This window comes from Durio zibethinus, chromosome 22 (genome assembly GCF_047325235.1).
Source record: "Durio zibethinus cultivar Kanyao isolate XHJ-2024 chromosome 22, ASM4732523v1, whole genome shotgun sequence".
Lineage (NCBI taxonomy): Eukaryota > Viridiplantae > Streptophyta > Magnoliopsida > Malvales > Malvaceae > Durio > Durio zibethinus.
The window spans coordinates 2,855,720-2,880,653 of record NC_143183.1 but is presented as its reverse complement, the minus strand read 5'-3'; the positions used below and the strand labels follow the sequence as shown (position 1 = coordinate 2,880,653).

The window sequence follows — 24,934 nt, the reverse complement described above, 5'->3', positions numbered from 1 at the left end:
AACAACAATTTATAAATACTAAGTTTAAGGGATCATCAAGGGTTATAGTCATGAGCAAATGCTGAAGGTTAAAACTGTTTATGAATCATAAACAGTTTCTTCGTAACTGAGTTAAAATGTTATTTTACTAGTAACTGTGTCTTAATGCCACATCTTCGCTAGCTAGAGAAACAAAATAAAAATAAATGGTAATTGAGTTATTTATAATTTATTCTTCATGATATTCAATGTTGATTTTATAAAAATAATAGTGAGCATAGGATGAAAATAATTTTCCTTCGGAGTTGAGACTTTTTTCTAACACTTCCTTTGATGAACTCCAGGCAATTAACAATCTTGCTTACTTTTGGCAATGCAATCTTCCCTTGTATATATCAAGAAAGGTGCGACGTCGAAAGTGTGCCATGTCTTGTTGTGTAAAAGGGAAGACATCACCATGCGTAAGGCAATCAGCATACTTCATCACGAATAGGCCACAATCAACTAGACTGTTGAGGTGCCAGAAGCAAGAATGGTAAGATGATAGGCAAATGTAAAGGTAGAAGAGCTGTAGATTTGGAAGGAGTTCTTACTTCTCTTGCACAGGAATATCGTAACGCAATTCAAATGGCCATTTGTTTGCATTATTATAGCCTAACGTTGGCAGTAGAAATCTTTTGAACCACCCTAAGATTGCTTCTTTTTCAACAACATGTAACATTCGTGAAGATTCGATTGAATCCAACCATGAAAATCTCTGCTTCTTGACATCAACATAGAATAGAATCCAATGTTGAGATAAACACAATGGTAGAAATAACTGCAATCACAAAAAATCACGACATGCATGCATCGATTGTTAGTTTTTACAAAACAATTTTTAAAAAATATGTAAAAAAAAAATTTGAACAATATATCGAAAATGCATCAAGCTTGCCTTTTCTACACCTGTTAGCTTCTGATCAAATTTAAACCAAGCTACTACTTCATGTTTTGATCTGGTTCCTTCAATCAAATAAGTCTGATAATTGTGTAATTCATATGTAACATGTTACTGAATATATATCACCATTATATGAAATATATGAACAATTTCAATTTCTTTGCAAGATAAAAATCATTAATTCTTACAGTTATTTGAGAGTCAAATGAAAAGTGGTTGATATATGCCTTTGGAAATCTATCAGACCTCTTCTTAAGCAATTTGAAAAAAGTATTAACAACCTTCATCACAACAAAAAGGATTAGTCCAATAGCAGAAAGAGTGTCACATATCATAAAGTGGTTGAGCCAAGTGTCAATTACACATTATTTTTTATGGTAGTTAAAGTGGCCTGAATTTGATCTATGACCACCAAAACTAAGAATCCAATATTCTATCAATAGACCATACAGGTGTTAACCAATTATACACATTATGTGTTTTAGTTTCGTTAAGTTATAAAAAATCACTTACCAAATCATCGATATAGTAGTCTGTTCGAGTTTCATTGCCATGGGGAACAATGAGTAAACAAGCTAATTTGTAATCCAGCACACCAAACTCCTTATCTCGTCCAATCAATTTTCTGTGAAACACAAACTTTGACAATCAAGTAAAACTAATCACTCTATATAAATGTCATATATATCAAGGCTAGCAATATACCCACTCATCTCATGACTTTGCCATCTTTTTAGTCTTTTGCTCTCCTTTTCTGTGAAGTCCGAGATTAAATATACTCGAATATCCTTTAAAAACAAAAAACATGGAGTAAAAGCAATAATATATATGTAGATTACAATTCTATACCCTGTTGTTATAGTTTAAAAACTATATAACAGCCAATTAATTAAGTATTAATTCAAATGACATGTATATTAATTAAGTATTAAGTATTAATTAGATTTACAAAAGTTGTGGGTTCGAGAATGATATGTATGGTTAATATAAATTATATAGGATGATGATCTATTACAATATATATATATATATATGTATATATATATTGTATATTTATAGATATATATATATACTTCAAAATATATTTTTTTTAACGTATAAACTCGAAGGTATGAAAAATGAAATAGTGTATGAACCTCTTCATGCCATTCACCATGCTCCCTCCAGGCTACTTCACCATCAGACTCAGAAGAGAAGCACTGAAACTCTGACTCATTGTCAGAGGATGGGCCACCATTTGGAATTTCAATTAAGCCACTAATGTTTCTTCCATGATTAGGCTCTGTACTCAATGGGGTTTAACTTTGCTTAATAATATTGTGAACATTAATGAAACCAAAATTAAATAGCTTGTTTTCTTGGAGTACCTGATGATTTTAATGGTGCCATCCCTTCTCGCTGAAAGTTCTTTAACACACGAGTCTCTTTCTCCTCCATCTTCCTTTTTGCCTATCAAATGAAAATGCATAAAAGTAACATTGTTTTGCTAAATTCAAGGTTATAACATTGCTTTGATCACTTATATCATATGTACCTACCATATTTTGCTGTGGTACATGATTTGCTCTGCCACCTGTGACAGTCAGTAAATGAAATTAGTGAAAACCACTAATCATAAAAAGTTAACAAAAATGTGTTAGAAAAGAAAAAACTCTAGCTAATAAAATCATGAGAGGATGTAAAAAAAAAAAAAAAAAGAATTGGGCTTACTTCCTTTTGACATTTCCAACCAGTTCTGGCTGCATGCCAAAGCTTCCAGGCTTTCAGGATTCAAGCTACTGTAGGCTGGATTTGTGATCACGGCACTGAGATCCGAACATGGTGGAACAATTGACACTGGCATTGCAAGGAGATCACGAGCCATTCTTCCAAGTGTAGGAAATCTTTCAGAATTAACATGCCACCAACCTAGTATATCAAACAATGTTTCATCCAAGCGAAGTAAAGGCTCCTCTAAGTAGCAATCAAGTTCTGACTTCCATGAGGCCAACTCGTTAAAGTTGCCTGCAGATGCAAATTTACTGAAGGAGTCCAAAATACAATCATTAGCAATCTGTGTACTTTGTCCTGTTGAACAGCCAAAATCACCAAAGTCTGATGCAGATGTGGTCAGAATTCTAGGTTCATTGGCATATTCATGGTAAACTTCCATAAGAACTTTGTGAAATTTGTTCAATTGCATCTTACTATCACGACCATAAATCTCACCGTATGAAAATTCCACAAACTTAAATTTTAATCGCGGGTCAAGAACAACTGCAACAGTGAAAACCAAATTACATAAGCTCCAATAGTTGTCAAATTTCCTCTTCATCGATGAAACAAATGGATAACTGCTCTTTTCCAATTGAAGAAATTTCTTGTATATGTTACAGAGCTTGGGAAAATACAAATTTGCAGTAAGGGATTGAATTCCTTCAAAACTGCTTAAAATGTCATAAAAGCCTTTCAAACAACTGTGCAGTGCTATTGCCTTATCCCATTCCTCCATTGACGGGTTTACTCTGAAACTGCCATCAATTTGCTCCATCTGACAAAATATCTCTCTTAATTCCAAAGCACAATCAAGTATGCCAAAGTCTGAATCCAGCCTTAAAGGAAGATCATCCCTTGATTTCCCAACTTTTAGCTTCACTTGATTTACTGCTTCTTGAAATTTCAGCTTTCCATGGGCTGTTTCACTAATATATTCAATTGATTTCCTCATTTTTGAAACTATATCATCTATCTCATGCAATCCATCCTGAATAAGACTGCAACTGATGAAACAATGACTGGAAAGAAGTGAGCCTTGGTCACTAAGACACGCTTCTTTTATCTGTTGAACTAGATCATCATTCAAAGAAGAATTATCCACAGTTATGGAACATACTTTCTTGCCCATATTCCATTCTAAAATTGAGCTTCGAATGATTCCAATTAAAGTCCCTGTGTCATAGCTATGCTCCAAAATTTTGAAGGCAATTATCTTCGCCTTTAATTCCCAACCATCATCAATAAAGTGTGCTTTCAAACAACAATATGCAATCTTTCTAGGATTGTCCTTCCACATACTAATTGTCAAACTGAAGTTACAAGCAAGCTGATCAAGATATTGCTTAAGTTTCTCCTTCTCTACCTCATAGACGCGATGTATATCAGATAAAATAATTGCTTGCGATTGAAATTCAAACATTGGCTGCAAATTTTTCACAAAATTTTTGAAAAATTCTAGTTCAGCAGTATCCAATGGAAATTGATGCTTAATAATCATTTTCACCAAATCCAAGCGACTCCTTTCTTGATCAAAGGTTGAGTTTCTTTCATTGGTATCTCCAGTTGTAGAATCACCTGTTTCAGCTGGAAATTTCAACTGCCTTTCCTGACATTCACTTTTCTTAATTGGACATCTTTCCAAATGATTTTTCAAGTGTGTGGTTCCACTCTTGCTTGACCCTGTAAACTTCTTATGACAATGATTACATTTGGCCCATTGTTTTCCATCTACTTCGAACTTAATGAAATCCTTCCAAACATCAGATACCAACTTTCTCTGTTTGGTTCGTGGGATTGTACAGACCTTATTTACTTTCACAATATTATTGTTACCATTGGAAATAGTCTGAGAAACGCAATTCTTTTTCTTGATTTCCTTTCAAAATGTAGACAAATTGAAAATAAATTATGTGCAAAAATTAAAATCAAACTACCAATGCAAAACAAAGCTGTCAGAGAACTCTGGGCCAATTAAAATCCAAATTCATTTGAATACAAATTAAAACTTGAAAGCACATTACAATCTTTTAGACAATTAAGCATCAACCACTAAATTATCCACATTTGTGCATGCATTGATCAAATGTTCGCATCTCTCCAACTTATAACCCTTTTTCTTTTAAGAGAAAGAGGAAGAGGACAAAGTGCAACTAATTGAACTCCTACTTCTTAAGCATTTTTCTTTTCTTTTCTTTTTTTTTTAAATTCTTTAGGTTATCAGGATTTGAACTTTGATCACTAGAACTAAGAGTTCAGTACTCTACCAAAAGGCCCTTATATACTTAAAACAACATTGTTATGGAGAAATTAAGAGTACGCAACTCAATTGTCTCCTAGAATATAGTGATTAAGGGACAACTTATTACCTGTTTCCGAGGCCCTTGTGTTTCCAGTACTCCATCATAACCCACTGGCTTGGGAGCATTAAAGGGACATATTCCACCTACTGATGAAGCATGGATAGATACTGATGAAAAGCCAATTGTAGCCATACCCACTTGGTTGGAACAAGAAGCCATCGCCCCCTAAAAACAAATGTTGTTGTCAGTAGACCTGCGGTGAATGCAGCAAATTTATGACCCTGGAGTAAGATAATGAAAATACAATTAAGATGGGTACCTGCTCGTTAAACCCTTGTCTTTCCAGTTCAACATGACCATCCCTTGCTTCAAATGTATTCAAAGGCCTTGTTGTGTTTGAGTTTAGAAAATCATTGGTAGATGAAGCTGGTGAAGGGTTTTGCATAGACATTGTCACCTGTCGAATGTTTGAAGTGGCTTCTTCCTGGAAACCAACTTCAGTTCCATGAACTCTTAGTGTTACAAACATTTTCTTCATATTTTTCAAGTCATTGAAAATATCGAGTGCCATGGATTCTGGTTTCTCAAGTTTTCCCTCAGTTAGAGGCAAAAAGAATTCTACTACATAAACATCATTGCAATGGTTTTGTAGACAGATTGCAAGAGCAGCATGAGGGCCAAATTCACGTGCAACAATAGCAAATTGATTGTCACATTTCTCAGGCTTAGCAATACTTGATTCAAAAAGGAAGGGCTCATTTGATTGAAGTGCTTTTCCAACAATAGCTTGCCCTCCTAGAAGATGATTTTGTTTTGCACATCTTTTCATGAACTGTTGAGACTCCTCATCATTCACATAAGAATAAGTACTTTCAATGCATAAAATATCTTTCTTGTATGGATCTGACGTAATCCCATCCAGGTTTTGCTTAACATTAACCCCACAAGCCCATGTTAAAGCCAAAGGAAGCTTGTATTTAAAACACACATCATCTAACATGTCATATATCTCGGCAAAAGCTACTAACCGATTCAATGAGAAACTCTGTTAATTAAAATATGAGGTAATAATGAATTATAATAAAATAAAAAAAGAAAATCCAAAATAGCACTTGGAAAAAGAAAAGCATAATCCATCTTTAAGTTAACACTCTTTGATCTTGTAGCACATTTTGTTATATTTTAATGACGATTATAGGTATAGACAAATTTAAAATATTTTCAAAAGGTTCATGAAAAAATTGAACTTTAAAAGTCACAGATGAATTTAAAATAGGATTTATATTTGGTATATAGTGATTGTATAAATCTGTTAACTAAAAAATGACATGTGACTAACATATAACCTTTCAAGTACCACATCACTTAATAAATTCATGATTCAAATATTACATTAAAAAATTTTTAAATTCAAGTATCACATTTAATATTTTGGTATATTTTAAGGGTTATTGATCATATTATCCCAAAACTAAAAGCAAGAAAGTTAATACCTCTCGTAAAAGTTGTAATGGTTGTATTTTATCCTCTAATGTAGGAATAGGATTGAAACCTATATTCATAAACATGTTATCATTAGCCAAAATAATCGTAAATCCAAACATCAACAAAGTAAAAAAAAAAAAGGTTTATGATTCAAATAACATTTTCTTCAATTAACGTTGTAACCAAGCTAGATAAGTGTTAGTGATGTAAAAAAGAGAAAGACAAAATGAAAAATAAAATCAACTTCACATCAGAATTTTTTTTTTCAAAACTCTAAATTTGTTATATAAAAGAAATAATCCACAACATATATATATATATATATATTTCGTTCGCATTTGATTGATTTAAATGAATTAAAATTACAATTACTTAAAGTAGATGAGTCTATTGACCCGATTACATCTAAGCATAATATCATCATTATACATGTTTATTAAAGTTTGATCGAACTCAAAAATTGAAGTCTCAAATTTTGTGCAAACCCATTTATTTATTTTTAAATATAAAAAAATATCATTCTTTTATTTAATTTTTAATCTTTAATCCTAAAGTTACCTTGGACAAAGTTATCGCTGATTAGATTGAAGTGGTCCTCCCATTGTCTGACTTTCCAAGCCGATATGAAAAACATTGGCAGGTTCCCCTCACAAAAAACCCAACACCCATTTTCCTCATGGATTTCGTCGTGTACAGATACTAGCATCGACGTCTCCTCGAGTGGAACAGGAAGAAAGCCATACGTTAGCAAGCGGGATCGCCACTGACCCAAAGTCTCATGTCGCACAATTCGGTCCTTGCCCTCACATCCCACTATGTTTATTATCTGTCGCCTATAATCATTCTCCATTTCCTGGTGCGAATCTCCATCGAAACGGAAAGCATGAGAGTAATATTGAAAAGAGTCTTCCAACCGTTTGATGAAATTGAAGTCATTGTTATTAGCATCCTGCTCCATTATCATCACAATCTCTGGGTTTATCTGCCTCAACTTCAACAATTCTCTCTCCATTGCTCCAGCATCCACCAGCAACATTTGGAGTTTAAAAATATAGAAAACGACCACGGCCTCATCCTCTGATCTTCTAAAATCTAACATGGACGCATCCATTTCACCCAAACTATTTGCGTAAACCACTTTCAAGTCGTCCTCCAACTCAACTTTACTGTCCCTAGCCCATTCAAGGAGACGCGGTTTTTCTTGTTGTATATTTACACTTTCTTTCAAAAATGGTGGTAATATGACACTTACACGGACTGACAGGGGATCGGCGTAACGACTATTTAGTGCCCCAAACAAGTATTCCCAGTGTTGCCATCCATATAGATGAGGGATGTTGAAGTCAATGAGGTGCAATCGCTTCTTTCTCGTTACAACAGTGTTGACGGCATCGCCGGTAAGGCAAGTAAAAGCATATGGAAGCCACTGCAAATTATAACGAATGGAAGGATGGAGTCCGCAAACTCGGCGAACTAGAGCTTCTGCAAAGTATTTCACAACTTTGCTTTGTTGTTCATCCGATTCCTCTGCAGCGAGATTCCAGATCAGCTCCAAGAGTGAATCGGCCAGTTTCAGATTCCCATCTTGAATAGCTTGAGCGCAGACTACTAAGGCCTTTAAGGCGGAAGAGCCCATCACTGTGAAATACTAGAAATTTGAATGAATGCAAACCGTACGCTAATATAACACTGTTTCAGAGCACTGGTACCTCTCCTCACCCTCTCACTGTCTTAAGCAGCGATGAGGCATTTGGTAAAAAAGTGGATTCTGTCCTGAAAGCTGAAGTTTTGGCTTTAAGGGCTGCAGCAGATCTAGCAATACGGGGAAAAGTGTAAGAAGCAATCTTTGAAGTTGATTCTGAAGAATTGCATGCAGCCGTAACGAATGCATGAAAGAAAAGATACTGGATGGTTTCAAATAGCGGTGCTGTAGCGGTATGAAAGCGGATATTTTGCGGTAACGCCACCGTCCGCAACCATGGGAAAATTTCAATCTCAACCGTAGCGGCGCATAACGGCCGTTGAAAACGGCATAACCGAGAATAGCAGTCCCGCTATTCCGTTTTCAATCCAAATATGTAAGGAAAATTTTTTGATTCCCATCGCTCAAATTCACAAACCCAAATTCAAAATTTCAGCCTCAATCATCAATATGAAGCAACACAACAAAGTAATTGATTTGAATTTTGAAGGTAAGCAACTTAAAATTACCAATTTTTTTGCTGGTTATGTTTCTCTTGAACATTTGGTTCTTGAATCGACTGTCTGACCATCATTTCATAACTCTGCAGCTAAAGGGCAAGGCTGGTGGGCTGCTTGGTTTGCTGGTCGTTGGGTGCCTGGGCCTGGGAGTCGAACTGTTGTTCAGGGGAGGTTGAGAAGCTTCAAGCTTGAGTCAACTTGAATTAGTGGGTTAGGAGGTTTTATTTGTTTGGGTTTGAGAAGAGATGAAAGAGACAACAACACAGAGAAGAGAGTAGCGACGAGGGAAGAGAGGTAGAGGAAGAGTGAAAAACGATGCAGGTTGTTGCTGTGGAAGGCTTGAGGGGTAAAAAAGGAGGAGTAAACTATGAAAGTGAAAAAACTGTGAAATTAAGGCATGCCGTAACGTAGCTGCTCCCAGTCCTTCGTTAAATACTTTCATCGCGGGGATACAGAAGCAAATGTTAATTACAAGCAAGCCATAATTTGTGCAACCATGTTTGGGTCAATATTAAGAAAAGGTTGAGTTATGACAACTGTTTATGAGCTTTGTGACGTTGACTTCAAAGATTTTAGCATCCAAGGTATAGTATTCTGTTTGATGTTCTTCTTCTAATCTTCTAACACTTTGCCCATTTTGCTCTATTGTTTTATCTAATATTGAGGTTTTCTTATTTTCTTTCTGCCTGCTGAATTCTTCTGTGCGGTTGCTACAACATATGGTCTAAAATAGTTTAGAATATGGTACTTCCATATTAGATAAAAAGATTTGTTTATTGACAGCAAAAAGTTAATTTTTGTATTAATTTTATTCATATTTTAGATAATTATATTTAAATAAAAATAATTATCATATGATAAATAATCATAACTATTTGAATATAAATAAATTATTATTCATAAAAATAATGATAATAAAAAAGATTATAATCATTAAAATAAAAATTTATATTTATTCATTTATTATAAATAAATCTTTTAATATAATTATTTTTTTCTACTTCTTATTAAAGAGTTTGATGCTTTGTTGTATCCTAAATGTATAATTACCTTTAGGAAAGTATTTTTTACGCCTCAAAACTAAAATTTTTTTTATTTTTTTTCTTCCCTTATTTATTTTTTCTAACAATTTAAAGGCAATTATGAGATTAATATTTCGCATGAGAAAGATACAAGGAAAAGAAATTGGTATAATTTGGAGATCAATATTAGAGGAGGCTCAAGGTGTTAAATGATTAATGTTTCTATAGACCAAAATGTTAACTTTTATAAAGATCTTCATTGGAGGTATGTATCTTATTTTTTATATAATTGCTGGTAAAAATATTAACTAAATAAGATAAACACGTTAATAATTAATTTCATTAATGTGTAAAGTTAAAATACAATATGTAAAATATTGATTACTTTGCATAAATTTATGCATATACTGAAATTGACTCTACAATTAGATTTAATAAATTGTATTATATATATTTGAAAAATCAATGCTTATAAAGACTAGGATGAAAAATAACTTAAAAACATAAAAGAGAAAGACATGAATTGATCTACGATCAAAAAAATTATTACTTGTTATCAAGTAGCGAATTAAATTAGGTTATAATGGAATAGTCGATTGTTTAATTGTCATGTCTTCGTTATACATAGAACAGAAATTGTTCCATGGTTTATATGAAAACAATCGAAAATGAGTAAAAGAATTTATTATGAAAAGTTAGATATAAGTGAAGAATATATGCAAAAAGAATAAAATGTAGCTGTAAGGTTAGTTTTATTTTTAAATCGTGGCACTAAAATTGAGATAATAAGTTAAGTCAAGTTATTTGTATGGTTTTATCTTTGTTGGTCATCTATAAGTCAAAAGTTTATATATTTTTTTAATTTATTATTGGTTCAAATTTTGACTAATGTTCAATTTTCACCAATTAAAATTAAATTGATGTATGTGAATAATTATTATTAAGATGTAGTGTTTCATGGATTAATTGGTGGATGGTAAACCAAACAATTGTTATTATCAGAAATATTGGCAGTGTGCTATATATTTTGCCTACTAGGTGTATTATATTGAAAGTAATTTTACAAAATAAAATTTTATTGTAAATAATCACAAAGTGAAAATCATAAATAGCCATCAAATAATTAATCAATGATTACATAAAAGCATTATTGGTTTTCGCATATAGGATATTGATTAAAAGAAAATGCACGTCATTAAAAATATTGAAGCATTTTGAATGATGCTCATCAATGTCTAATTAGCCATATTTATAAATTAGAAAAGATCATGCAAATTCAATATTCCAAAGGCACCAATACATGTATGTGTTTAATTCCATTTTGTGATGGCATGGAGAATATTGGTATAGTTTGTCATATATAACGAAAATGTATTGAATGTGATGAAATTTTCTTTCTTATACATATAAAAAAAATATAGACTATAGAGATAGAATGCCATCATCCAATTAATACATTATTGGTTAAAAATAATGAAGATATTTTTACTTCTTGTACCTAAAAAAATGGCCTTTTGAAGGCTATTAAAATGAAAAGTGCACAAGTTTTCGAGATTTTCAATAATTTCATGACAATGGTAAGGATGTGGCTGGGTTATACACCATATGAACATATGAGATTAGATAATAATATTGGTTTATGAAAGCCATAAGCCTTGGAGTTAGCCAATCAATGATTTAACCAATGCAAATTCATCACAAGTATTTGCATGAAATATGAGTAGAATTCATATTATAATTATTGTTTATGCTATTTTATGAAAATGATTATTTGGATTCATGTTTCATGACTTACATTGATATAGTGATCTAGATATGAACATATTGATCATAAAATGATTGTGAAAGTATTTGAAATTGGAATTAAATATATATACTATGGACTTTTATTGTACATATACATATTGTTGCCATGAATAAAGTTTGAATTTATTATATATCCAAAAATGGTATGACCAATTAAAGTGATAAATAATAGATATATATAAGTTGCACAATGGAGGAGAAATAAAGTTTTCATAAAATTTTAAAATCAAGTTTAGATGTTTCAATAGTCATGAACTTTGAATTGACCATTGGGCAATTAATATATGCATTAGAAACTCATGATAACATTTGAGATAGTTGGTTTTCACTAAAACCCATCACTACAAATGAGATAATTTCAAAAGTCAAATCTACATAATTTGTAGGTATGATCTGGATTAACATGGTTGACTTAGAATAGCCGTAAGCTAAAATTGATGCCACAATCTTGATAATGTTGTGGTAATTTTTTTATATATATGATCTAATCATATATCGCACAAATAATTTATCATATATGGTTTTATATAGTGAAAATTTCAAAGCATATTTACTTTGAAAGCTTTGAGTGATTCAAAGATCTTGCGAATATGAAAGCTTTTATAATAGCAAAATGAATGCTATTTGATCCATTTGGGTGATGAAAATTATCTTGTTCATGGTAAAAAAATTATTAATAGTATCCACGATGAAATAGATTCATATAAATATTTATGAATTGACATAAAAAGTCTTAAAAGGAGATTATAGAAGCATGATTATATTTGAAATCTGCTTATTGATCTAAATTATTATATTGAGTTATCTTTCATTGAGGGTGGATTTGAAGGCCTTCTACTTAAAAAAAAAAAAAACCTCCAAATAGTGAAAAGATAAATAAAATAGTAACTTAATTAAGTATATATGATATATTAACAATTGAATGGGATATTCTTTAATAAAAGAATGCATACTTGCACTTGGTGGGGGTGATAAGAATAAAAAAATAAAAATTCCACCATATTGTTGTAAGATTTTGGTATAATTTTACGAGCAAATTATATAAGCTAATAAGTTTAAACACTTATTAAAGTAAAATCATAAAAAGGTCCTTAAAAATTTTAAAATGACTATAATGATTTGGTTTATTCATTGAGTTTATCAAATTGTACTAGAAGTATAATTGTATTAAAAATATATAAAAGTATAAAAATAGAATGGTTAAAATTTATGAGTATAGAGTTGTGGTCACAACCAAAACCAATTATGTCTTAAAATGATAAGAATGAGGCAATAATTTCTTAAGCATATAAATGATATACAAAATAAAAAGTTTAGACATATTAGCTTGAAGTGATTATATTAGAGATTCAATTTCAAGTAGGGATAATTACCATAAAAGAAAATTGAATTCCAAAATATTTAGTTAGTAATACTACAAGTAGAATGGATTTAAACCCCTATTGTTAGACACCAATAATGAAAACCCAACTTTGAATTAGTAACATCTAATTACAAAGTTTAATAGGTAAAAATAAGTTATTATTATGTATTTGTTAAGTCCTAGTAAAATCCGTTCAAATTTTAAAAATTACTGTGATCCATTATGTGGGAATGATGAGTTTTTATACTTTTAATGGAGTTTTAAATGTTTAAAGTAATAGAGACATAATGAAAACTCAACCTATATAAACATAGAAATGGTGCCGGTTCAACAAGAAGAATTAGGTTTTCTTTTGTAAATATTTATAAATAAAATAAGCACATAATTATAATAGCACTAAAAGCGGTTATAAACTTTTGATAGAAGAATAAATAAGTATTATATATGTCATATCTTCAATTTTAACACTAGGAGTTGAGGTTTAATTTGGGAACACCATCAACTTGGTTAAAATTCTAAGATATATACGTTGATTAAATGTTTAAATCGAGAGATACATTCTTGTATTTATAGTATTTATTTGTGTGAAAGGTAAAAATTAAACACCAACATTCCAAACTAGTGAAAGATTGTTGATAGTTTAGAATGTGATGTATCCACATTGGATAGAAAGATTTAATTATTGATGAGTAAAATCAATTTTTGTATTAATATTACTTATATTTTAGATAATTATGTTTGAACAAAAATAATTATCATATGAAAAATGATCAGAACTATTTAAATATAAATAGATTATTATTCATAAAGGTCATGACTATACAAAAAATTATAACTATTTAAATAGAAGTTTATGTCTGCTCATTCATTATAAAAATTTTTTTAGAATAACCATTTTTACTACTTCTGATTAAAGAGTTTAAAACTTTATTATATTTTAAAAACATAATTATTTTTAAGATAATATTCTTTATGCCTCAAAATCAAAATTCTTTTCTATTTTATCTCTTCCCTTATTTATTTTTTCTAACATAATCTTCTCACGTATGGTTAACAATAAAAATGGTGTCTGTGTTTGTACGTGCATGTGCAGGCTGAACACTTAAGAGTCATCAATTGACCTCTTTTTACGTACTAGAAAATTTTTACTCTTAACATATTTTTTGTACTTTTTCCTAGTTTGATATATGCATTAATTAGGTAGATGATTATTTCCTAAAGTTTGAAAGAAATTCATAAACCATAAGGACCGAAAATTTTGGTATTTTCAACGTATCTAGGATGCCTACTACGAAGCTTGCCATGAGATGTGGAATTTGACAATTCAACAGGCTACAGATTACATGTGACCTGATTGACAATATTGCAGCTCCATGGCCTTCGTCATCTTCAATGTCATCCTTGTCTCTTTGTGCTCCAGCTGGTAATTGTTTGAGAAAGAATAACTTTTGTATGTTTACTTTTATTTTGAAGGGATCAACACAGTTAAAAAGTGGGAATTCAATAAGGAGTATGTTTGCCTTGTTTCTTCATCTTATTGTCCTAAAGGCTGCTGCCTACTATTGCAGAAATGTCATTGCCTGCCCTACCAACATAGGAGACGCTGAAAAATCCTGGTGTGTAACATTTATTATTTGTATTGCCTTTCTATTTGGTTAACTACATGAAAGCTTATGGCAAATAAAAGGCTGAAGATAGCAGATAAGGGGCTGTTTAATAGAGTATATGTAGTAAATGACACTATAGCTTGTCATAGAAATTCTGGTCGCGCCTTGCCAAGAGTTTAATAACAATAAATAAAACGATTGAAACAAAGACTAACATTCCTGTACTGAAATTTTAAAAATAACAAATAAAACAATCTATTACCACAGGCAATGATTTATGGATATCGGTGTTTGACATGGTAAAAGGATCTTTTAGTAGTCAGAATCAAGAATAGTGATATCTTAATTTTGACATGCATTGTTTTTGCACACCAAAATGCGACTAAGATGAGGGTTAATTTAAGTGATTTGTATTCAAATCATAGCTTCTTGTATTTTTATATGAACAATTTCTTGATGCAGGCTGCCATGATTGTACGTTGGAAATCTTGGTACCCATTTTTTCATTTTTGGTTTTCAGTACATTTTTGTGCTGAAGAGAGTTATAGAGTGAGGGGTTGAGCCGGTTTGAAGTTGTAGGGGTTTTCAAGGATTGACTATGTCATGTGTGGGGAATTTACATGTATATTTTGACTAAGCCTTCTTCATGTATAGTAGTATCTATTTCTTTCCTCTTTCTTTTTAGACAATTCCATCTCCTTTCATTGCTTTCTCTTTCTCTCTCAATTTTCCTGGAATGCTGAGGGAAGAAGCTGGCTTTTTTATTGGATTAATGTTATGAATAATCTATTAATTATAGTGAAATGTTTAATATAATATTCAAATTTAAAAAATTTTTAATATGGTAATTAAATTATAAATTTGATAAGTAATATAATACTTGAAATATTTTTTTTATCTATCACGTATCATCATTTTAAATTAATCACATTAAAAGTGAGTACTATATTAATTAACAAATTTATAATTTAAGTATTACATTAAAATTTTTTAAAATTCAAATATCATATTATATTTCACTATATTTTAAGTGTTATTTAAAATATTAATCCTTTCTTATTTCAAAGCTCTAATAATGTGGTGGAAGAGTTGCACCTTCACCTACTAGCTCCTCAAGAAAGAAGTCATAACAAAAAAAAAAAAAAAAAATGCTTTGAAAATACCTTAAAGCATTGTAGGAATTGAATTTTTGTTGTCCTAATAAATTATTTTCTCACCAAAAAATTTAAGATTTGGTTTAATTGATATTTTTTATTTACTTTTTTGTTATTTGTATTACGAGAAAAAAAAAAGCAAATAATAAAGAGTAAAAATATCAATGAAAAGGGGTTTAAAACTTTAGAATATCACTCTTAATAGTGTCAGTGAAAAATTTTATAGACTATAAATGAAAAATAATGTAACAACAATTATAATATGATTAGATTATATAAAAATAAAATTATCATTCTGTTATCCAAACCAATTGGCAATTATTACCATTGCAAAAATATCCACACATCATAAAAAAAAAAAAAAAAAAAAAAAAAAAAAACCAAATTGTTACAGAAAAGGCAAAATGCATTAGCTAATGACATGGTACTTCACATTTGTGATGTTGTTAACTATTGTCCAAGCCAATTATACTCCACGCATTGTGAATCCTCTGAACAACCTTTAGAATCCATGTGCAATAGGGTGTTTGTTTGTTATTCTTTTTCAGAAAACACTTGGTAGAGAAACAAATTAATTGTTATCAAGTAACTAGATTCAACGAGGATAGAAAAACATCCTATGCTTACATGATTCTCCAAAATAACAAATGGGGCAAGATATTTCATTCTATGCTTCTCCAAAATAATTTCCTTTCTTTATATGGTAATTAGAAAACCAGAGTCTTACAACTTTCTCTAGGAAGTGACCATAGAAAGTCATAAAAAAGGACTCATAACTTTTCAATGGAGAGATACAAGAAGCATAGAAATAGAGCAAAAACTAATAAAACTAACTACATAGAAAATAGAATTCCTTGCATGCTTTTCTTGAACATCTTCAAGGAATCTCTCAGGGTACTCCAGATGTGCAGTACAATCCTTCTTTAAAACTGCTGTACCTCTTCTTTCCCAGCATTCTTAAGGTTCCTAATCAAATTTGTAAAGGTCAACTTATCTGGAGAACAGCCTGATGCCTTGATTCTCTCATGTGTCTCCATCGCCTTCTCAATCATACCCACTTGTAAATATGCTCCAATCATTGAATGCCCTCGTATCAGCTTTCTATCCAACTTTTTCTGGTTCATTAAAATGTTGTTCAGCCATTTCAGTCATTCTATTCTTTCCCAACAGCTGAATCATGTCACAGTACAAAGACATGTCTGGTTTGTACCATACTTCCTTCCTCACAAATTCAAAGACCTAAACCCCGACATCATTTCGGCTAAAAACCCATAACTGAAAAGCAAATCATAATACATAAAGCTTTAAAGGGTTCCTTACAATTCACCAGAGCAACCCAAGAAAAGTTTCCAACAAAAGAAAACATATATTTAAAAAAATTACCTTGAGGGCTAAGTGGAATTCATTTGGTCTTTGCAACTCAGACAAAGTGTCCAAAAGGTCAGCTTTGAGCAACCCGGGAAGCCTTGGAGACAGCAAGAAAAAAAAATTCCATTAAAAAAGGGTATTTTCGGTATATAGTGTTAAGTAGTCCAGGGACATGGAAGTTGATTACGCATGTAGCTCGGTTGACTTGGAATAACATTCAAAGTCAATTTTACAAGCGTGGTTAAAACCTTTTACATCAGAGGAAAAGCAAAAGCTTTACCATAATTGAGAAATCTGATTCAGAGATCACCTGCAAAATTTCTCCGAAGTTAATATGGAACAGAAGGTAGTTGAAGCTGTCCTTGGTGGTGCTGCGAAGTTGACGCTATCCAATGTGATTTCACTTGCTGCTACTGAACAAGTTGGCCTAGCCTGGGGTTTCAAGAAGGACCTGGAAAAGCTTAGAGTCTTGGTAACCATAATTCAGGCAATGTTACAAGATGCACAGGAAAAGCATGTTAGAGATGGGGCTGTCAGGCTGTGGCTGCAGGAGCTTAGAGATGTTGCTTATGAGGTTCATGACGTTCTAGACGAGTTTGCTTATCAAAATCTCCAGATGAAGGTAAAAATTCAGAACCAAATCGGTAGAAAGGTCTGCAATTTCATTTCACCTTCCATCCCGTGTCACATCGTCTCAAGATGGGTAATAAGATTAAAAACATCAATATATCCCTCAGAAACATTAATGATCAGGCCAGCTAATTTGAACTCCAAAGGAAAGTTGGGGAAATAGTTCTTGTACCTAGAGGAAACCAAGAGACCCTCTCTTTAATTGGTGATTCATCTCATGTTGTAGGAAGGGGCGATGATGTCTCAAAAATTATTAACTTGTTGATTAACTCCAATACTCAGCAAACTCTCTCTGTTGTACCTATTGTAGGTATGGCTGGATTTGGGAAGACTACTTTGGCAAAAGTAGTATGCAACAATGAGCCAATACCAGATCATTTTGGGAAAATCATGTGGGTTTGTGTGTCTGATGATTTTGATGTGGAAAGGATTTTCGTAGAGATGCTAGAATCTCTTAGCAAAAACCCTTGTGCAATTAAAAACAAAGATACAGTGCTTCGATGAATACAAAAAGAATTAGAAGAGGAAAGATATCTTCTCATACTTGATGATGTTTGGAATGAAAACAATGAAAAATGGGAAGATTTAAAAGGTTGTCTGTTAGGAAGAAGTAGAAATATAGGGAGTAAAATTATTGTGACAACTCGCAGTGATTATGTAGCATTGGTGATGAGAACAGTTCCTGAACATAGGCACTATCCTAAGAAATCGGCGGATGATGACTGCTGGTCCATAATCAAAGAAGATTTGGAAGCGCTTCAATACCACCAGAAATGGAGGTTATTGGAAAGGATATTGCTAAAAAGTGCAGAGGTGTGCCACTGGTTGCAAGGGTTATAGGAGTGACTATGAGCAATAAAAGAGACAAAGAGGAGTGGTTGTTGATTAAACATTGTATCATTTGGGATTCTCTTGAAAGGAACGATGGTATTTTGCATGTGCTAAAGTTTAAGTTTTGATCGCTTGCCCTCACCATCTTTGAAGCAGCGCTTTGCATATTTTTCAAAATTTCCCAAGGATTTTCGCATTGACCAGGAGCAATTAATTCAGTTTTGGATGGCTGAAGGATTTCTTCATCCATCTCAAGAAGGTCATTATATGACTATGGAGGATACTGGTAATGCACACTTGAAGTACTCTTATCAAATTCCTTGTTCCAAGATGTGGAAAGGGATGCCTATGGGAACATTGAAGTTTGTAAGATGCATGATTTAGTGCATGATCTTGCAGTGTTTGTTTCAAAAGAACAAACCATGGTTTTGGATACCGACTCCATGCGTGATACTTCTCATATTCGACATATGAGTGTCATCTTCAATGGGGACCTGGTGCCAGCCATTTTAGGACATACTGCACCAAAGTTGCACTCTTTGTTTTCCAAGGTTGATGTATTTTTTTCAGGGATCTCAAAAGCTTACGGACTTGAAATTTATCTGGAGCCTAAATAAAAAAGTTGTAAGATTCTCTGGGCAAATTAAAGCGTTTAAGATTCTTTGACATCCAAAGAACAAATGTCACAGAGCTACCAAAGTCCTCTACTCGCTCTATAATCTGCAAACCTTGAGAGTTGTAAAGAGTTCTCTTGGGAAGCTTGAGACATATATATTTCGATCTTGAAATGTTAATGCCAGTTGGTATTGGACGCTTAACTTGTCTTCAAACGTTGTCCTTCTTTTTCGTGGGCACAGAAAAGGGATGCCGAGTAGAAGAACAGGGATGCTTAAGCCAACTGGGAGGAAAATTGAAATATGCAACCTTGAAGATGTAAAAGACAATGCAGAAGCCAGTAGGGCTAACATTCAAGCAAAGACAAAAGGAAACGCTACACAAATGATTTGTTGTAAAGAAAAAGTTTTTTTTCTTACAAATATACTTTTATTTTATCCTTAATTTCGATATTTTTAACAAAATAAAATAACAAAAATAAATTTTTTTATCACATCAAAAAAACAAAGTCCTAATATAAATATATTTTTTTTGACTCAAAATCAAACCCCTAATTTCCTTTCGAACGCGGGCCAAAGGCTTGGGGACAATAAAGTAAATTTACATCTTATCCAAATATTCCGAACGTCACAGAGACAGAACCAAACTGAAACTGAGAGATGGGGACTTTACAATCAGCATCTAAGCGAGTGACCACAGCGTCAACCAACTCGTCCGAGTTCAACTCATCATGCGACTCAGCCTACACCCACTACTTCTCCCTAACCGAACACGCCTTCCCCGGTGTCCTCCCTTACCAGCTCTTACAGCCGCCACCCACCTCCACCAAAGCCTCACTTCCCTCCACCCTCACCCTCTCATTCTCCGCCGGGTCCTGACCCCCCCACTCGCTCCCAAGTCGACTCAGCCTTCCGAGTCGTAACTCGCCATCAACATAATCCCCGGAACAATGAAGAACAGCTGGTCCTCGGCTCGACCCAGTTCAGGGAATCGGCAGTGGCGTTAAACTGCCTCTAAATTTTACCTTTTCATGGGCCAGGGGAATGACTAGGTTGTTTGAAATTAAAGTATGAACTGACAACAGGGATATGCACCACCTAATTCAGATAGAAGGGAAGGAGTTCTGAGGAGGTAACCCCTTGAGTATCTTGATTGTGTTGCTCAATTTTATGACATTCCAGACACTGAACGGTTAGATGATTTGATTAATATGATTCGCCAGGTACCTTCAGCCCTTACTTAATTACCAAACTCGATTGTGCGCCTTCTATACCCATTAACAAATGCGTTTATTCTGTTTGTTAGATTGCTGTTGATTGTCCTAGAACTGTACCTGATGTTGCTTTCTTTCAGCAAGCACAAGCTCAAAAATCCTTGGAGCTCATTCTTTATGCATGGTAAGATACTATTTGGATTGGTGAATTCAAATTTGTTGATGACTTTCTTATAACATGTAAGACAATATTTTTTAAGAATTGATAACTAAAACTTCTGGTTTTATGGATAATAGAAGGCTTGATTCTTCTATGTGTAACAATTATGTTTGAATTAGTGTTTTTTAACTGTTACTCTTTTTTAATTATACATATCATATGGTATGCCGATTTCTTGTTTCACTATTTGTGACTGCTTCAAAGAAACATTTGAGGAAGCAAAATACAAATTGTAGAAAGCAAGTAATAAAACAACAACCTAATAGAGTGTTAATTGTACATTCACATTCAGTTGTTAATAATTATATTTTGGGAGGTATTTTAGATTGTACTATATTTATTTAATCCCTGCTTTGTTTTCTTTGATTAACCAAGAAAATTCCTCCTACTAGCTTCATTTTTTTGCTTTATAAATTTGAGTATTTTCTTCTTCTGTGTTAGGATACAGTTTCCAGATTTTTTATGCTTTTTTTATAAAATTGAAATTTTTTAGTAGTTGATATGATCATATACAAGTTTACAGTCTAATTTTAGTATCCATTCGCATGGAACCCCAAATGGTCTTAACTGGAGATGTTTAACTACTGTGGTTGGACATATACCTCTCACTCAGATAGATACTTGTTTAAGTTCTATCCTAATAATTTGTATGCTGTAGTTCGGATTCTAGTGGCTAAATACTTTACTAAGATGTCCTATATAGATACTTGTTTAAGCTCTATCCTAATAATTTGTAAGCTGTAGTTCAGATTCTAGTGGGTAAATACTTTACAAAGATGTCCTATACTACTATTGTTACTTTTGCCTTTACTTGTAAAGGTTTCTAACTTCTGGTAAATCTTCAATGTTTAATAGGCCTCTGAACGGTAAACATAAAAAAAGTTCTCTCAAATGTTGGTATGATTTATCCTTTGATTCTTTCTGAACTGTCTACCACACTATAATGACTTCATGATTGCTGTTATTTTGGAGAGCTTGGAGGTCATTTTATATCATGATATTATGATTACACAGAGCTTTGAAGTCTACTATCTGAATTTTTGCTGCTCCAGTTTTAATGTAAATCTCTACTTTGGTGCCCTGATCACTTCTTTTTTCTTAATAATGTGTTTGAATTCCATATTTTAAGTGATAGTTGATGACGGTAAATTATTATTTTCAAATGGAGCTATAACTTATGCAGCTTAAGATGCTAAGAGATCCCTGTTTTGATGATAATTGATGTTTTTCTTCAACTTCGTGTACAGGGCCATTCGGCATCCTGCAAGTGGATATGTGCATGGGATAAATGATCATTTCACACCCTTTCTAGTTGTCTTCTTATCAGAATGCTTAGAAGGGAGCATAGATAGGTTGTCAATCTCTGATATATCTTCAGAGAAAATCTCCAACATAGAAGCTGATTGCTATTGGTGCTTGTCAAAGTTGTTTGATGGCATGCAAGACCATTACACATTTGCTCAACCAGGAATCCGGAGGCTTGTTTTGAAGCTGGAGGAATCGGTTAGGCGCATTGATGGTAAACTCTTTAGGGGCCTTCAATCCTCTCCCTGTATTTTTTTTATTCATGAACTCAACCACCATTTGCTTTGTGAAGGGAATTTAAGCCTTCATTGATTGTGCAGAATTTTTTCTTGTAATGGTTCTAAAGAAAGCAAGAGGTTGTGCATGCATATGCAGACACAACCATCTTAATGTTATAGAAAAAAGGAATGATTTTTGTGTGTATATGTGTATCCACAAGCATTTTATTTTTAAGGTTACAGAGAAAAGAAAGAGGTTTGCATGTGTCTGTCTTTGTGGACAATGTGTAAGCATGCCCCTGTATATAATGTGCACTTGATTTTCTTTATTCACTTAAAGCTTTGTTTATTTTTTATATGTTCTAATTTCATCTCTTTGTCTTATTAACTCTTCTGTTAACTTGTACCAGAACCAGTTTCTAGACATATGGAGGACCAGGGACTTGAATTTCTTCAATTTGCTTTTCGCTGGCTTAACTGTCTGCTGATGCGTGAGGTAAGGTTTAATCCCACTATCACATGCATTTGTTTAATTATCCTGCCTTTCAAATTTTGTCTGATTGACAAACTGGTCCTACTTTCAATTTTTCCTGTGGCTCTATTAGATTTATTTGTTTATTCTTTTTTTTATATGTTTAACAGATCCCTTTCCATCTGGTATCCCGGCTATGGGACACCTATCTTGCTGAAGGAGATGCATTGCCTGATTTCCTTGTGTACATATTTGCCAGTTTTCTTTTAACGGTGAGAAGTTCTTTAACTTCCTTTGTGCTGATGTAATTTACAAGCATTCATCTATGACTGCAACCTTAAGGAGATACAGCTATGATAATTCTTCAAATAAAAAGATGCGTGTCTGTGTGTGTTTTTTTCTTGCTTCTTTTTCTTATGACTATTTCTTTGGTCTAAAACATTAATTATTACGCCAATGGGTTGGTTGAGTTGGTAAGGTTCAAATATTTCACTTGAAAAGCACAGTTTTTAATCCCACTACCAGCAGTCCTTTTTGGTGGGTGATCTGTAAATGTAATGTAAGTCCTCTATGAGGCTTGCAGTCTGTTTTGGCCCTGAAAGGGGAAGCCTCCCCTCACCCTAAACCTTTTTACACCAAAAAAAACATAATTATTACCATGGGTGAAGCTGTTGGATGGATGACATCCAAACTTAAAGTGAGCATCTCTTACTGCTTACTTCATAGGTATAAGAGCTTGTGTTCTCTCAGATTTACTCTATTTAAATAGAATGATGCTTGTTTTCCTGCATTGCTGCAACAGCCTGTTATATCGTTTCTGTTTTGCGTAATGTCCTACTTTAAACTTCACTTCTGCATGATTCCTAAGGAACATCCACCTCCTTTTTGCTTCTCTTTATTCTTTCCTTTAAATTTTCTTTTCATCATCTCCATTATTTTCCAATAATACTTTAGAAAATTTATCTGATTCCTTACAGACCCCGCTGATGATCTTTACTGCTGTGATTTGTAAACATTCAACTGCAATTCTTTTTGTCCCATAATTAATGATGCTTCGATATTGGATGCCTCTGGAAATAATTTTGTCCTTTATGATTGTTCATAATCCTGATGAATCTTGCTAAGCTAAACGGATAAATGGTTTGTCTATATCCTCAGTGGTCGGATAAACTTCGGAAGCTTAATTTCCAAGAGTTGGTGATGTTCCTTCAACACCTTCCAACTCACAACTGGACATATCAAGAGCTTGAAATGGTACTTTCCAGGGCATACGTGGCACAGTATGTTTAACAGCTCTCCCAGCCACTTAGCTAGCTAAACAGAAATTTAATGTTTACTATATATTGACCAGTTCTCTTTTTCTCCCCTTAACTTCTATTTGTTTGTTGATCAAAGTGGTTCAAAGAGCAATGTGCATGTTTTTCTTTTCAAGTAGAGGCTAAGAAATGTTTCTTCTTGTATTGTAGCATGTTATTTCACATATTTGTAATACCAAGCTAGCATTCCTTTTTTCATCTTCCTTGAGCATAAGAAAGAATATTTTCCTTGTATAACAAATTTTGATTTCCATTAACAGAGCTGAGAGAGAGTGGTGTTTAATTTTTTTTTTTTTTTATTTTGATCACACATTTTTTAGAAATGGTATCCTACCCAGAGATCTTATTTGAGATCCCAGTTGTTACTTAATGTTTGATGAAAGAATCTTGGCATTGTTATTCTTGTGCCATATGAGTTAATCTTAGTCAACCAGGTAACAATCTTGAGAATGACATACTGAGTACTGAAACTGAATCCTAAAGGCCAAAAGCTGAAGTGACTGTCGGCGTGAAACTTGAAAGTGGAGAATGAAAGGAGAAGGCCATTAAAATCTATATTGTTTCAAAATATGGAAGAGAGGATAAATGAAGTAACAAAGAGTGAAACCATAATCAGACCTCAAGTTTAATTTAGTTGGTTTTTGCAGTTACCTTTAAGAGGTAGAATTCATAGTTTTAGAATTCAAATTTTAACATTTATAATTCTTTTTTTTAATCTTAAGTTACGATTTTCTTTGTAAAATAAAGTAAGATTATAACCAAAGATTAAACCATTAGGTCTCGTTTACATGAACTTTCTGATTTCAAACATGTATACTTGGAATCTGAAACAATTAGCCTCCATTTAACCTGTTTCTTCTCAAAATAGCAGGATACGGTCAGTTCCCATTTAAGCTGTTTCTTCTTTTGTATGTCAGGTTAACTTCTAGGGGTTGAAAACGCAGGACACTAGTGCAGGAATAAGGGATTCGTTATATTTTACTGCCTACTTGAAACGAGGTTCTGATATTAAAGGTTATCACAGGATCAAACCATGGCAAGAAGAGAGATAATTGGACATTTTCTAGTATCAAACTATTCAAGTATATTGTATAGATGATAGTCTATCTTTTCGAACAGGTTCTTTGTAA

The 24,934-nt window shown here is 32.8% G+C and overlaps 3 protein-coding genes and 1 pseudogene across 12 annotated transcripts; 3 read left to right on the top strand and 1 right to left on the bottom strand.

The window, feature by feature from the left end:
- Positions 1 to 51: 51 nt before the first annotated feature.
- On the bottom strand, positions 52 to 9,068 carry LOC111307719 (uncharacterized). 10 transcript variants are annotated; one of them, XM_022905839.2, is made up of 15 exons: positions 8,674 to 9,068; positions 7,021 to 8,274; positions 6,471 to 6,529; positions 5,297 to 6,022; positions 5,044 to 5,202; positions 2,633 to 4,553; positions 2,461 to 2,495; positions 2,290 to 2,371; positions 2,059 to 2,204; positions 1,628 to 1,710; positions 1,436 to 1,547; positions 1,111 to 1,203; positions 917 to 1,000; positions 573 to 799; positions 52 to 488 (listed from the first exon to the last, which is right to left on the bottom strand). In XM_022905839.2, the coding sequence occupies exons 2-15, from the start codon at positions 8,096 to 8,098 to the stop codon at positions 341 to 343; spliced, it is 4,953 nt and encodes a 1,650-aa protein (XP_022761574.2). In that variant the 5' UTR covers positions 8,099 to 8,274; positions 8,674 to 9,068; the 3' UTR covers positions 52 to 340. The 10 variants fall into 10 exon arrangements, 6 of the variants coding, with proteins under 6 accessions (XP_022761574.2, XP_022761575.2, XP_089607649.1 ...); XM_022905840.2 differs by having other exon boundaries at positions 7,021 to 8,263; XR_016331935.1 differs by having other exon boundaries at positions 1,628 to 1,676; positions 7,021 to 9,068.
- A 6,901-nt stretch (positions 9,069 to 15,969) lies between these two features.
- On the top strand, positions 15,970 to 19,938 carry LOC149512480 (putative disease resistance protein RGA3; annotated as a pseudogene).
- Positions 17,319 to 18,118, top strand: LOC149512481 (putative disease resistance protein RGA4). The gene is made up of 2 exons (XM_089751453.1): positions 17,319 to 17,628; positions 17,841 to 18,118. Exons 1-2 carry the CDS (start codon positions 17,319 to 17,321, stop codon positions 18,116 to 18,118), a joined length of 588 nt encoding a protein of 195 aa, XP_089607579.1.
- Positions 19,641 to 24,908, top strand: LOC111307016 (GTPase-activating protein gyp1-like). Its single transcript, XM_089751526.1, has 7 exons — positions 19,641 to 20,282; positions 20,366 to 20,457; positions 21,741 to 22,012; positions 22,427 to 22,512; positions 22,659 to 22,760; positions 23,647 to 23,768; positions 24,722 to 24,908. The coding sequence occupies exons 1-7, from the start codon at positions 20,271 to 20,273 to the stop codon at positions 24,738 to 24,740; spliced, it is 705 nt and encodes a 234-aa protein (XP_089607652.1). The 5' UTR covers positions 19,641 to 20,270; the 3' UTR covers positions 24,741 to 24,908.
- The last annotated feature ends 26 nt before the right edge of the window (positions 24,909 to 24,934 follow it).

Coding starts and splice junctions, on each gene's coding strand:
- LOC111307719 (XM_089751523.1), bottom strand. CDS start 8,098: ATGGGCTCTTCCGCCTTAAAGGCCTTAGTAGTCTGCGCTCAAGCTATT. Junction 6,023..6,470: donor CATTACAACTTTTACGAGAG/GTATTAACTTTC, acceptor TTTAATTAACAG/AGTTTCTCATTGAATCGGTT. Junction 1,711..2,058: donor ATGGTGAATGGCATGAAGAG/GTTCATACACTA, acceptor TTGTTTTTAAAG/GATATTCGAGTATATTTAAT.
- LOC149512481 (XM_089751453.1), top strand. CDS start 17,319: ATGGAACAGAAGGTAGTTGAAGCTGTCCTTGGTGGTGCTGCGAAGTTG. Junction 17,629..17,840: donor AAAAATTCAGAACCAAATCG/GTAGAAAGGTCT, acceptor CTCATGTTGTAG/GAAGGGGCGATGATGTCTCA.
- LOC111307016 (XM_089751526.1), top strand. Junction 20,458..21,740: donor GAGCTCATTCTTTATGCATG/GTAAGATACTAT, acceptor CTTCGTGTACAG/GGCCATTCGGCATCCTGCAA. Junction 22,513..22,658: donor ACTGTCTGCTGATGCGTGAG/GTAAGGTTTAAT, acceptor TATGTTTAACAG/ATCCCTTTCCATCTGGTATC.